Below are 14,857 nucleotides of genomic sequence, written 5' to 3'. Positions count from 1 at the left end.
ATGTCGGTAGTGATCGAAATTCTACTCTCGATCTTCTCAAGTGCAATCATATTTTTGGCTCTCTCGTATTCATAGATTTTCAAAATGTCGCTCTTCAAAGTGTTGCGAGAAGAAACCTTAAACAATGATTGTAGGTCGTGCAAGAACTCTCGAAATCCAATGTGATTAACCATAGACAAAGGATACTCATGCAAAATCACCATTTTCGAAAGACTATATCTACACTTATCTGGATCGAAAGAGTAAGTACCCATTGTGACCTTGCCACTCGTAGCATCTTTTTTGAAATTTAATGTAACGGAGTACACATCTCTTCAAATGATCACGCAAATGCTTTGTACCATTTTTTGTTTCACCCCCTAACTGTTTCTTGCAATGATTGCATATAACCTTCCATTTCTCACCAATTTTCTGTCTTTTGTAGTGCTCCCACACAGTTGAAGTCAATTTCTTCTTTCCAAATGATATTTCTCCAATCTCACGCTCCTCGTCACTTAGGTTTATTGTCCTTTCATCCGCATTTGGTAACAGTTCAACTGGACCTTCTTGCGGGACATTGCTCTCCGGTACATTGGTCGGGCTATCTTCCTCACGTATTGGTCCTAATCCAATACTTCCAGCACTACTTGGGCCAGACATCTGTGCAAATAACAAATAGTAATGAGCATAATGTCATGATTCACAAATAACCTCATTTGCCGTGTTTCCTAAACAAGAATGATTTTTCATCTTTCACAAACAATAATTCCTAGGTTCAGAAAATGATAAATAACTAAATAACTTACAATTTGCAAATAGAAAACATTGGTTCTTACCGATCGGATTGGTAGTGGGACTGTGCACAGATTTTGGATTTTACAGATTTTGGAGTTTTTTACAATACTGAGCAAAACAATGACAGAAATGAGCAACAATGTTCATTTAGATTAAAAATTGAAATAGTCCAAAAAGGTAGAACAAAAAAGATACCAACTAGTCATGGTTGTTTCAAAGATTCAATAGCCTTTCTCAAAAAATCATATGAGCCAAAAACGCATATAATTTGATCTGTAAAAGGATCGATCATCTTCCTGTTTCTATATCCTCTTAACAAACATATCAAACACCAAAAGAAACTTTTAACATTCATCTTTTCTAGCTTTCAAAATTTAGTGAACAAACATAACAGAGTCAGATTAACCATAGATAATTGATATTTCTTGGCATTTATGCCAAAGAAAGGTATCGGATTTGGCTTTCTAAGGGCTCATAATTTTTATCTAACCAGATTCCTTTATTTCTCAATTTCCAACACATCAAATGCATAAACCCTTCCGTTCAATGCATTCATAAAAAAACCCAGAATTTCCTCAAATATTTCTTCACCCACCTCCATCTATTAGTGATCAACCACAACCAACAGCAATCAACATGAAGAAAAAATCTCATAAACAGATATTGAAACCTATAAAATGAAAATCAAATAACTAAATAAATAAAAGCTCAAAGACACAAGACCTTAGAAGAAGATCTACTCAAGCTCTTGGAAAACTTCAGCAAACAGTCCAACAATCATGTATCCAAGACGAAATCTTTAAAGATCAATAGATAGAATCATAGAAGATACCTCTTTTTCTCCCCACCAAAAATATATCTTGTGCACTTGAAAATACAAGTCGAATGAGGAAAATGAAAAATTAGGGCAATTGTTTGTGGGGAAATGGGGATTGAGGAAGTGGGGATTTCTGCCTTCAGTTCATTTTGCTCTGTTTGCTGTCTGCGTAGTGTTTGTGTAATACCTTAGGACAACAGGCTGGGCAACTGGGCAAGTGTTTGTGTAATACCCTTTTTTTTACGGGGTAGGGCAACCCCGCCCCGCCCGGTGATCCGAGACGGGGCAGTACCCCCACCCGCCCCGTCCCATCAACCCATCGGGGCGGGGCGGGAAAAATTGTCATCACTAGCAGCAATACCCAGTCTACACTTGTTAATGTTGAATCTATGCGGTATGGAACATCGTACTTCACGGGGGATGTATGAAGCGTACAAAATCACAAATACCCGCAATCATGACTGCAAAATAACAGGGAAAAATTAATATTATGATTGAAAAATTATCAAGTTAAGCACACATAATATGTCATAAGAATTACCCATTTGTCTGCTGAGGTAGCGTACTGTCGATGTACACCTTCAATTCCTTAGAGTCAGGTCCCTCGTAATCAGGGTCCTTTCTCGAAATTCTTAAAGCATTCATAAGTGCTGGCAAGATTTTCACATATGGTTCAATACCTTCTAGAACCTTCCAGTCACGATATGTTTTACCTGCTGAATTGAACACTGTCAAGGTGTGACTTCTGAATTGTAGCACACCTAGCATCCAGTGGGCCTTGTTTGTGGGCAGCATTGGCATGAACACATGGTCAACATCAGCCCAAGGAGTGCTTAAAGGTAGGCTGAACATATGACCAATATTTTCTACCTGAACACTTTTGGTTGCCGTCAACACGTCAGATATAATGAAATCTACCTGTTTCTGAATGTCTTCAGAGTGTACGTCATCAGGTTGCGTATATCCAATCCTCAAATTGAACGATAGTGGTTGAAGATTATAGGGAGTACCAATGTCTTCACTTGGGTCTATCTTACATTTTCCTTTCCTGTCAACATTTGGCTGCACTGTTTGCACCTGTATCTTGGAGAAGAATAATACTTGGCATGTCAATGTGACCATAGTGTGTATAATGAAATGTGTAAATATCAAGTACCTCGTCGGTCTTATCAGAGCCTCTAGCAACATGAGTTCCCTTGTCTCCAACTTCGTGAACTTCTGTGCCTCGATCTTTTGCTTTTTCACTAAACTGTCTCATGATCTCTTCCATTGAAGAGGATATCATTGTTGACACAGTTTTGGACAGAAATTGCATGTTAGTTCGAATCTCCATCAAGTCAGTTTTTAAGACACCTTAAGACACCTTGCATTTGGATAATGGAGTTCATTTTTGTAGAGTGCACATCATTGAACCATGACATCTGTGACTTGATGTCAGCGAGCTCCCTATTTAACAATTTATTGTCCGACTGCAGTTTGCATATTTGCATCCTCAAATCATCATATGCTTGACATGACACCATAACAACACAAGTGTGACCAGTTGTATAAAAAAAATGGTTATATGTGACTTAGGAAAATATGTTCTGTGATGAAAATGTAGTGGTTATGTGACCTACATCACAGTGATCTGTGACCAATGATTTCAAAAAGGTAATATGTGACCTAAGACATTGATCTGTGTTCGCTAATTTCAAAAGAATAATTACATCCACTTACATCAACCCATTGCTGCATGTGAGGGTGCAGTTCATCTGGATAATTATGGGCAGTTGACGGTGCTTCATCAATTGGAGATTTTTCACAGGAGGGTGTGTCTTGACGTCGTGGTGGAGGATTAACGAAATCATCATCGTCGTTCGACACAATAGGCTATCCCATATTGCTGTCCGTTAAGAGGATCACTGACTTTCCACTAGCACTAGCATTGCTGGCTGATTTCTTTGTCCTCTTTTTCCTGCGGCTCTCACGTAACAAGTCCGGTTGAATCGACTTCTAGTACTGTACATTGTTCATATATGACATGGCCATTTTCGTTTCCGATGGTTCTAGGTCACAAATCACAATCTGCAAAAGTGTATATTAGTAAAAGTGTAATCATAATAGTTCAGTATACTGGTAACAAGGTTTACTGATGTATTATATCAACATTTGCGAAACAGTCAGCTCCTTCCAACTTAGCAGCAGAAGGTTGTTCATCTGCCATCCAATTCATGATTCGGAGATGTGTCTTCGATGTTCGTGTGATAATAATTCCATCTAGACTTGGTAAAGTCTCATAAATCCATACTTGAAAGGCTACCAACATACCTCATAGCCTGTAACGTGGAGTTCTCTACTCAACCTATCTTTCAGTGAACCCAAGGTAATTTCAAATAATAATTTGCCCCATGGGAATCTGTTCATTGCATCGAAGTCCTCAACTAGGGCAAACAAGTAGTTGTCAACAACTTTCTTGTAACCTCTAGGAAAGAGATAGGCAGTGAGAAAATACAACGCACCCATCCTAGCAATGTTATCATCCGGTAGAGCTTCGACAAGATCCAAGTCCGGCATTTGACACACAGAGATGAATGTGGATTTGATGTCTTCATATGTTACATTATCCACTTGAGAAAAGTATTTTCCCTTCAGTTTTGATGTTCTACTATCATACATTTGTGTATCACACTGTCCATGACATCTTAGGCCTATGACTAAATAGAACTTGAAGATGGAGAACCTCACATACCTTCCAGCCACATAAAACCACATTTCTTCGTTGTTCGGATGATGAACCTGTCTCAGAAGGAAGAAGTGAATCAGTTGTGGTTGTATCGTGATCTCGTTGCACTCTAGAAAATGAGCAAAATAGGTTCCCATCAATATACGTTTCTGTGGTCGGCTTAAGCTCGTCTGAATGGTATTTAAGATACCTTTACAGATCGAGGTTGTAATTTTCCCAGGAAACCACCTGTCTTCTGGTATTATGAATTCCCAGGCCTGCATTGGAATAGCAGACAATGTTAAACACTTGTACCAAAAGAAATCACACACAGATAATATGTTACAACACAAAGATATTAAATTAATAACATGCTCTGCCTAACAGATCACATATGCATACACATGTTCACTCGGGTTAGTAAGTTGAATAGGGTCACAGATCTTCATTGTTAGAATAGTCAAGTCACATATTCAATCAGCTCAGGTCACAGATCTATTCTTTGTTAGTACTTTCAATGCACATACATTCGAGTTAGGTCACAGGTCACATTGTTAGTACCTTTGACTCCACCCAATGTATAAGACATCAAAATTAAAAGCACAAATTCAATCCCATACACATGCCGCATTGTCACATCACAAATTAGTTTTCAATAAAATGAATAAGGTCACAGATTAGATCAATTCATTGTTAGCACCTCTGAGTCCATACACTAAGCTTAGGTCATAGATCATCTACCATGGTCAGTAAGTTGAATAGGGTCACAGATCTTCATTGTTAGAACAGTCAAGTCACATATTCAGTCAGCCCAAGTCACAGATCTATTCTCTGTTAGTACTTCCAATGCACATACATTCGAGTCAGGTCATAGGTCACATTGTTAGTACCTTTGACTCCACCCAACATATAAGACATCAAAATTAAAAGCACAAATTCAATCTCATACACATGTCGTATTGTCACATCACAGATTAGTTTTCAATAAAATGAATAAGGTCACAGATCAGATCAATTCATCGTTAGCACCTCCGAGTCACATACAATGAGCTTAGGTCACAAATCATCTACCATGGTCACATACACTGAGTTCGGGTCATGAAGGAATTTCCATACACATAATCTTTATACCCAAAACCCTAGGTCATGCCAAATACCAAAATTGCTTCAACTGACTACATTTCACAGAATGCCCAAATATCCAGTATGTTTTTTCATCGTTCAATTAAAAAAATCAAAAAAAATTGAGGAAATAACATTGTTCGATCGGCCTTTTCGCTCGGTCACAGACGCCGAATGCGTTGGGATTTCCATTGCGCTGTCTTGTGACCTCCTTTTGCTTTTTCTTCTTGTTGTGTCTTCAAGATTAATAACCCATTCTGGGCCCTTAGATTTCTCCATTAGATTGCATTTTCCCAGTATAGCGAAAGAGATGTACTGCACACGATGATTCTTGCACAAATTGAATTCGACAATGGTGAGATTGTAGAGAAACTAATTGGCGAAAGCTGGACTCTGAATGGATGAGTTCGAACAAGTGAGTGTTTGGAGATGTCGAAAAATCGTGGGAGAACAAAGAAAGGTTTGGATATTACGTGAAATCGTGGGGGGCAGAGAGAGAGAGAGAGGATGATTGATATGGTAAAATTGTAATTTGAAGTACAATAATTAAGGAAACGCGCCATCGGTTAATATACGCATCTACTAATTATTAAATTATAAATATAAATATTTCACATTTAATAATTACATAAAACCCTGACATGTGCATAAAAAAGTTCCCCACCTGATGTTTGCATTCCAATCTTTATACATCTGGGACAGTGTAATTTCCACTTTTAGTAATTTTTGTTATAGCCCACTGCATGAAATTTACGAAGTTATGAAGAACTATAAATTATTGCTCATGCGACAATGATTAATGAGTAGCGAGGCATATATGTTAGGGATGTAAATCTCGACCTGCCCGAGCTTGGTAAGTTTGCAGCCCAGCATGAGTTGTGTCATGGACTAACCATCAGTCCGTGCTAATATTTTGAAATTTGGTCCAAGCATCAATTCAAAAAAGATAAAAGGGTTGAACTAATGGTAAATAAAATTTTAAGGTGAAACAATGGGTTCGAACTTTTATATTATAGCATCGGTCCAATTTTTATATTTTACTATATTCGAACAAATTTTGTTATTACTGATCTGAAATCCCACTTGATTGAGTGGTGGCCCTTTCAAATCGGTCAAAGGTGTTTATCCATCGAGGGATTCAAACAAGTTGGCTCGATACCTTGATGAGCCAGTACCCAATTGATGGAAGTCTAAATTAGATTACACGAGACTTCATATGAAAAACATCATTATGACATGATAAAAGAAGGGTTCTATCTTGACCAATGTTTCAAAAACCAATCCGGACATCAACCCGAGAAAGGAAAAGGATCAAACGGTCGAACCGGAGTTGACCTGGTGTCGAACATGATATCAAAATTAAATAAATAAATACTCCAACAAACTATAAAATATTATAACAACAACAATTTTTTAAATTTTAGTATTATTAATTCAAAGTAAATATGAATCAATATTTGTTAATTAGATTTATTATCCTATAATTTATTTTAGAACATCAAAAACTAACAACTAATGTGGTTAAAATAATTTGCTTCGTTCAAATTGAAATTATTTGTGCTTTGGGGGCCAAAATTTGTTTAATAGAAAGAAGGAAGTGAACAATTATTAAATATATAAATTACAAAAAGTTACACAACTTATCCCGCATTGAAAGTTGAGAGAAAACTTTATATAACTTTTATCTTTTAAAAACAACGCTTGGATTGGAAGGAAAGTAAAATTGGGCTTGCCAATGCTTGAGCCCATTTATCAAAGTTATTTTATTTTATTTTTTTTGAAAAATAAAAAACCCTTGTTAAACCGGTAAAAACTTTGACCAGTTTTTTGATTTTCGGTAAAAATGATCGGTTCAACAGGTTATTTACCAATTTTTCATTTCTAGTTTATATATTCGGACAGGACTGAATTTGAGATTGGTTCTCGATTTTGATCTTGACAGTTGTAACATCCAGACCAACCAATCAAGAGGGGGATAAGACGAACTAGGACACATGCTTAAGTGTCATCATGAACCTACCGTAGTCGAGCAGATGTTGAATAAATTAAAGAAGAATTGGATCGAAATAAGAAAAAAGTAGTGCAAATTACATATGAGCAGATTTTTAAATATTGTAGTTCAAAAATCAGGTACAAGGTTTACTTATTCTTAAATAATAATTCAAATGATAATTCAACTATTAATAATGATAATAACAATAAATTTATTGTTATTATTATTACTATCATCATCATCATCATCATCATCATCATCATCATCATCATCATCATCATTAACCCAACCTAACCCAATGTCACCCACCGCCACATTCATCTCAATTTTAATCTAAACCCTAATTTCTCTCTCTCTCTCTCTCTCTCTCTCTCTCACCAATGGTCTTATTCGATGACTTCTCTTCAGCGCCGCGGAGACAGTCAATCATCGCTAGAGAAATCAATGGAATATCCACCCTCATATTTGACTTCAAACGCAACTTGAAAAGAGGGCGAGTAATATAATTAGATTTGGGGGTTCAGGGTCACTTTTTTTTTTCTTTCTTTCAAATGGTGTCACTGCTTCAGATGTCACCACTGCAATCGTCGCTTTAGATGATGCTGCCATAGTGACCACTACAGATTGTGGTGTTGGTGTTTGTTTAAACTAAATTTTCATTAATTTTAGTTATCTTAAATTAGGTTGTCATGTAAACCCTTAGGTAATTTCATTATTTTTGATCATCTTACATTAATAAAAACTCGTGAATTTATTTTCTTCATAATTTGGTGGATTTCAAAAATTGTGGTCTTAAGGTTTTCATTTGAATTCCTTATTTCGCGTTGCGTCACGACCTCACCAACCAATCAAATTTTCTTAAATGGATGGTGACACAAAGTCTTAGATCCAAGCATATCCACCTATAATGAGGAATGGATGGTGGATGAAAATGGCATAACCGATACTTTCTATGTACAATTGCAAAGATTTAATATTATGACACTTTCATCTTGTTCAAATTTAAAAAAGTTGATCATAGATTGTTATATCACTTCTTGATATCAAAAAAAATTCTATTTTATCGGTCAGCCCTTTTTTCTTCACATTGATCTAGCCATGCAGAACCGTAAATTTTAAAGAGGAGAATAACACGCACAAATGGTTCTATGCAAATTAAAGTAAAAAAGGTATTTGGACTCAATTGCCTGCCCGACCTGTCAAAGAATGTTGACCATTTAAGTTTTGTGAGCTGACCTACCTTGCCATTATTTTAATTCTCGTGTATCGTTTAATTTCATCAAATGCATTATATATTTCTCTTTAATTCGCAATTTAAGTAGTTCGAGTCTATATATTTCATTCACTAATCCCGTAATCGTTTTTTATAACTATCCACGACCTTATTAGTACAACTATTTAAACTTTACAGTATTAATACTATTTTTTCACAATATCTCAATTTCTAATAGTCGTTCTACTTGACCCTTTTTTGGCCAATATGTCTAGCGCAAAGATTCTCATTATGCCTCGACAACCAATTGAACAAAATACCAAAATTTCTTAATATTAATTGTACAAGATAACCAGAATATTTATTTATTTATTTATATTTTCTCAAACTTGGGGAATTTTGGACATTTTGGTCTCAATCAACACATTCAACATACAAAACTAGCAAAACACACAAGCTCAGAATTGCAAGTCGTACCAAGTAGAAATTGTTGATTTCATTTATCAATCTCCATAGGTTGTAGAGCTTGAATGCATATTCTTTTTTCCGAGAAAGGTAGTACACAATAAATGAAAAATCGATATAACGGAAAAAATAATTATCATTGGCTGATACTAAAGCCTAGCACTTGACGTAAATATTTCACCAACGGAAGCATATTCTACAAAACTTGTATAAATTCAGCTATTTTCAAACCTTCCATGATGATTCCATCCAGTTTGAAAGATTAACACTTAATTATTGCTTTCTTAATAGAGTAAGATTTAAGAAATGAAAGAAACAGAAAATTCTGAAGCTGCCATATTATCCATTTTTCATCCAGTTTGGACTGTCCATAGGACCTCATGAGTAGAGCATCTTAAAGAACCAGACCACTTGAGAAAGTGCATTTATAATTATTTCCCACCAAGTAATGCATATTCACATGAAGAATAGTAAACAAAGATAAGGAAACTTTATTTTACATTAAGCTTATCATCAACAAGTGCTTCAAAATTTATTGTTTATTAATGATGCTTACTGACAATTACTCCTTGATCAATCACGCCAATGCATTTTTGCTTTATGTTACTTGACAATAGTGTACAGGATAATATAAAATATTTTAACTTTATTTTTTGGAAAAGTCTCCCCGTACATAATTTTTGTACATAAGGTTGTCCACTACTTATGTACAAAAATTATGTACCTCTAGCAAAGTCCTTATTTTTTCCTTAAAGGTCATCTCTAACTCTTCATCAAAATTTGAATTAAGTTTTGTATCATTTTGTACCAAATTGAAAATTATCTTCAATCCAACACACCAAATGAAGCGTTCCTCATTTTTCATTCTTAACAAAATTTTTTATCTCAAAAATTATTTATTTACTTAGTTATTTTATTACTACATAAATTACTAAATAAATAATTACGTTTAGTTAATGAAAATATTGAATTCATTAATAAATTTATTAAATGCATAATAATAATAATAATAATAATAATAATAATAATAATAATAATAATAATAATAGTAATAAGAATTGAAATTTGTTATATAACAAAAATGGTCACAAATACCCTTAACAAAAATTTGGTGTAAAATGGAAAAAGGACAAAATGGTACTTAGGCAATTGGTGCAAAATTATGGTGCAATGGGTAGGAGATGGATTGAACCAAAAATTTGACGCAATAAGATATGTGTTGAAGATGCCGTTACATTTTAAATAATATACAGTCCAGTTCTACGTATCAAATATGTTAAGAAAGTATAGTTGTGAATACAACAATAAGAAGCTAACCAAGTCTTTCATTAGCATACATATACAAGTTCTATACTGTCATTTTGTTCGACCAATTGCAAGATTTACCGGAATATGCAAAGAAGTTGGGTCCTTAATAATTACAACATTTAGTGTTGGGTTTGGTATATCCTTCATCTTCAAGCTTCATAGAATTGCTTTATATGTATACGTGGTAAGATCATCATTCAAATCACAACATCTCTAGCAATTTAAATGGACAATCCTAACGTATATACACATACTACCGTCCATTGAATCTTTTCTCTACGAATAGAAACTTCTTAAATTTATACAAAATATGTATCTGTCCATCACACGAGTCATTATTCTTTAATATATTCCCAATCATGTTACCTCCACTTACTGATTGCATTCTCATTTCTTATCTCATCATCATAAAATGAAAATATCGTGGTTACATATATCCTGTAACATAGAACGAATTAAATAATGCTGTTACTGCGACATAGTAAACAACTCAAAAGAGCAATTACTTGATGATATTAGTGATATACAATCCTAGGCATGGATTGATTGGAGACTGCTATGAAAATGAGCTAGCAAGCCTACGGCCTACCATAGAATAAGGAAGTATATAATAAATCATTTTATGATAGAGAAAGACACTTGCATCGTTTTGCTCGAAAGTTTAAAGGCTACTCTCCACCATCCCACAAATATTGTTCTTTCATGCATGTATTCTCGTCACAAAAAACCTAAAAAACTTTATCCCTTTGACAAGACAGAAAGATGGAAATTCACCCTGATGAAAATGTGACACTCTCCTGTTGAACGAGTAAAGTGTAATTATACTGTTCACTCTTTTCTTCAAGTACAGATTGACGTAATATTTCCTTCATGTATTGAGAATATTAAGGTGAGAATAATTTTTATGTGCAAAGAAAAGAAAGAGACGTGAGTTTATTCACATATAGTAACCATATTCTCTCCTGTGTAACTGTGATATCCGGCAAGTGAAAGTGGCTCTTGCGTTCAGAGTAGATTATTGTAAGTCGCAGGTCTGTTGCTTCACTTCTTTGTTTTGTGTCATTGCTACTATTGGTAGTACGGAATTAGGTATTTAATCGAAAACATATATACCCTTCTGTTCTTTCTAGAGCTTTGAAGCTAAAAATGCATTAGTTTTGAGCACTTGAACCTATTTTTTGATGTCCAATGTTGAGCCCCTATTCTTCTTGTATTGAGAGAATTGGATGAAGCTGTTTTAAGGATTTTTTTAATGTAAAGAGAGCACTAAACGACGTTGGCCGATCCATTATTTAGTGGGAAGCAGCCAAACTTAGAATGAGAATTAGAGCTAAAAATATGTATTAATAATGGAGAATGAATATGTCCAGACAAATTGGAGTATTGAGTCATGCAACCTAGCTAGTCTCAATATATCCCTAAGCACAGGAGAAGCACAACGAGTATTATAAGCTTCAGCTGTCATTTCAAAAGGGCATAAAAACATGTGCAACAATCTTCAAATTTTTTACTATCTAGTTGTATCTTCAATAAAGAGAGTGAAATTAGCAACAGCAGAAGAAAGATACCACGATTTCAATGTATAAAAAGGTCAGGTTACAAATGGGACTCTAATCCACAGATAAACATACCAGTTGAAAAGGAGGTTATCCAGCCGCACCTTCCAGTATGACTACCTTGTTACGACTTCACTCCAGTCACTAGCTAGACTAAGCAATAGAGTACCTCACATTTTGCCCTCTACCTCGAGCTGTCTCGCGATACCCTCTATAGCTTGACAGTTTCTATGGGGCGTAGGCCCCCCAAAAGGTAACGGAGGCGTGCAAAGATTTCCTTGGACCAAACAGAGATTGTTACTCTTGCTTCCGTCGGGATAAAACTGACCTCTTCCTCACTACTCTTCCACTTGACACCTATCGTAATGATAAACGGCTCATCTCGCCGTGACCTTCTTTTAATTGCTAGATCATCTATCTAATTCGTTAATTTGATGAAGAATGGACCAATAATGAAATTTTTTGAGAAATGAGACTACTCATTGTTATAGCTGTACATGAAAGACATCTATTATTCAAAATGAATTTGTAGTTTCCTATTCATTAGGAATTTAAGACCCGATCTTAGTGTATAGGAGTTATTGAAAATAAATAAATAAATGAGCAATAAACTCTTTCTTGTTCTATCAAGAGGGAGTTATTTCTAAGACCCGTAATAAAGAACCACTAGGTATAACATTTCGCTCAATACTATAATCAAAATTGAAACAGGATTTGAGATTGCATTAATCAAGATACACAACGGAAGGAATTGTTCTTTTTCTGAACGTCACCTTAAGTATAAATTTATTTCAAAAATTTTCCTAAATCATGTGTGGTATGGAACAATAGTCTCATTGTTACTCTCCGAGACAGTGGAGAATAGAGGGGCTCTCGAATGTGGAAAAGGATCCAATGAATTAGAAAGAATTGAACAAGCCATATGAGGTGAAAATCTCTTGTATGATTATGTAGAGTGATAGTAAGGGTGGCTTAATATAGTACAAAAAATTCAATTCTTATGTTATGTCGAACAATACAAATTCACCACATAACAGCTTAATTCCTGCTCGACTTAAATCTCTAATATGCCTGAAAGGGCAAAGAGAGGGACACTAATGAAGTGACATTTTGTAAGGCTAATAATTAATTTGCTGATTATAGTAATATAAGTACTTTCACTCTCAACATTTCCTATTATTGTACCACACCATGAATATAACTGTTCATAAGTCATCTGTCTATTTTGTCCTATAATTATTTCAAAAGCATTAATGAACTCATTCATTATTGCTGAATAAAGGGCAAAAGAGGCTACCATACTTTCCTATGCTACAGCATTAACATTAGAATTATAGACTACTAATCAGCAACCATATATCTCTAATTTTTGGGAAACCAACATATAGAAATGATGATTTGGTACACCATCAGTAGAAATGGATAAAGCTATTTAAAAGACACAAATAAGGAAAGTTTACCTAATTTGTGCATGAAACTGTTGGCCACAAAGGAGACCTAAAAGAATCTACTTTTAACTTAAAAGTGAGAATGTCCCGTGCCCCTAATGAAAAAAACTCCTGACCCTTTTTTCTGAACAAAGATTATAAAGCTTAGGTCTTTACTCGTTCCTTCACAACACGAATTCGTGCAAGGTTTAGGATTTGTGAAAACTAAGCCTACAGAATGACAGGACTTGGTTCTTCATGTGGAGCGTGCAAGTTCTTGAGGAGAAAGTGCACGAGCGAATGCATCTTTGCTCCTTACTTCTCTTACGACCATGCAGCAAGTCATTTTTCTGCTGTTCACAAGGTTTTTGGCGCAAGCAATGTCTCCAAGCTATTGCTACACCTCCCTGTACAGAATCGAAGTGATGCTGCCATAACATTATCCTATGAAGCATTGGCAAGAATGCAGGACCCTATTTACGGTTGTGTTGCATATATTCTTGCACTGCAGAAATTGGTTCGTTGGTTCACTTCTCTCTAGAAACCTCTTATTATATTGCAATAAAATCAAGGACTTCATAAGTAAAAACTTACCATGCAGGTGGCCACCCTCGAGGAGGAGATAGAAACCATCGGAAATCAAATGGCTAATATTGGAGTTGATGCCCCTAATTATGTAACGTCTCAAGAAACTAACGTCCCAAATGGCGTTCTACAATTTTCTTCTGTGTATACTAACGTAAACGATCATATTAATCAACAAAGTCTACAACTTCAACAACCTGAAAATTTATCAGCAAATCAAGCTTGCTCTAGCCAAATGAACGTGCAGTTTCCCCAGGAAAATTTATTTGAAGAAGAGATTTTCCAAGCATACTCCGATTCCAGTGTCTTTGACAGATTCTACGAAGAACTAAACCAAGATATGTATCTGAAATCTCAGTGGATGTGCAGCACCTTAAATTCAAGATGAATCTGAAACTGAATTTATTGTGCTTTTTTCCTAGCAGGCACAGATATTGCACACGGAAGTATTATGTTACGTTTTCGTCTTGTTTTGTTTTTCATTTTTTCTTTGGCATGATGCTACTCCTAGTCCGCTTATTATATCTAGTGTATATCAGGATATTTTTCCTCCTCCTGTGTAACTTTGAAGTTTTGGGTCACCATCCTAATTCAGACTTCAAATCAGGAATTCAATTTTAGTATCTAAGATTGCCAGGTCCAGAAATATAGGCTCCCTATGGAATTCAACTTGTGGAATTCTACGGTTAAGGAATATAAAAGCTGTAGTTGCAGAAACAACGGCATCTTTTGTTGAGGTACCATAAAATCGTCTAATTACACACATCTGAAAGAATATCAAATTTGGAACCAAACATCATGTGCTAAGTAGGAACTGACATAATTCATTTTCTGGACAATAATAAGTCCAGGTTGTCCAAGCAAAGAAAGTACAATAATAAGTTAGACCATAT

The 14,857-nt window shown here is 35.2% G+C and overlaps 1 protein-coding gene across 1 annotated transcript; it reads left to right on the top strand.

Moving 5' to 3' along the window:
- The first annotated feature begins 13,617 nt into the window (after positions 1 to 13,617).
- On the top strand, positions 13,618 to 14,534 carry LOC111397670 (LOB domain-containing protein 33-like). Its single transcript, XM_023024673.1, has 2 exons — positions 13,618 to 13,896; positions 13,981 to 14,534. Exons 1-2 carry the CDS (start codon positions 13,618 to 13,620, stop codon positions 14,350 to 14,352), a joined length of 651 nt encoding a protein of 216 aa, XP_022880441.1. The 3' UTR covers positions 14,353 to 14,534.
- The last annotated feature ends 323 nt before the right edge of the window (positions 14,535 to 14,857 follow it).

The sequence above is a fragment of the Olea europaea genome, chromosome 7 (assembly GCF_002742605.1).
Source record: "Olea europaea var. sylvestris chromosome 7, O_europaea_v1, whole genome shotgun sequence".
Taxonomy (NCBI): Eukaryota; Viridiplantae; Streptophyta; class Magnoliopsida; order Lamiales; family Oleaceae; genus Olea; species Olea europaea.
The sequence above is the reverse complement of the archived record's forward strand: the minus strand, read 5'-3'. Positions and strand labels throughout refer to the sequence as shown.

Coding starts and splice junctions, on each gene's coding strand:
- LOC111397670 (XM_023024673.1), top strand. CDS start 13,618: ATGACAGGACTTGGTTCTTCATGTGGAGCGTGCAAGTTCTTGAGGAGA. Junction 13,897..13,980: donor TTCTTGCACTGCAGAAATTG/GTTCGTTGGTTC, acceptor CTTACCATGCAG/GTGGCCACCCTCGAGGAGGA.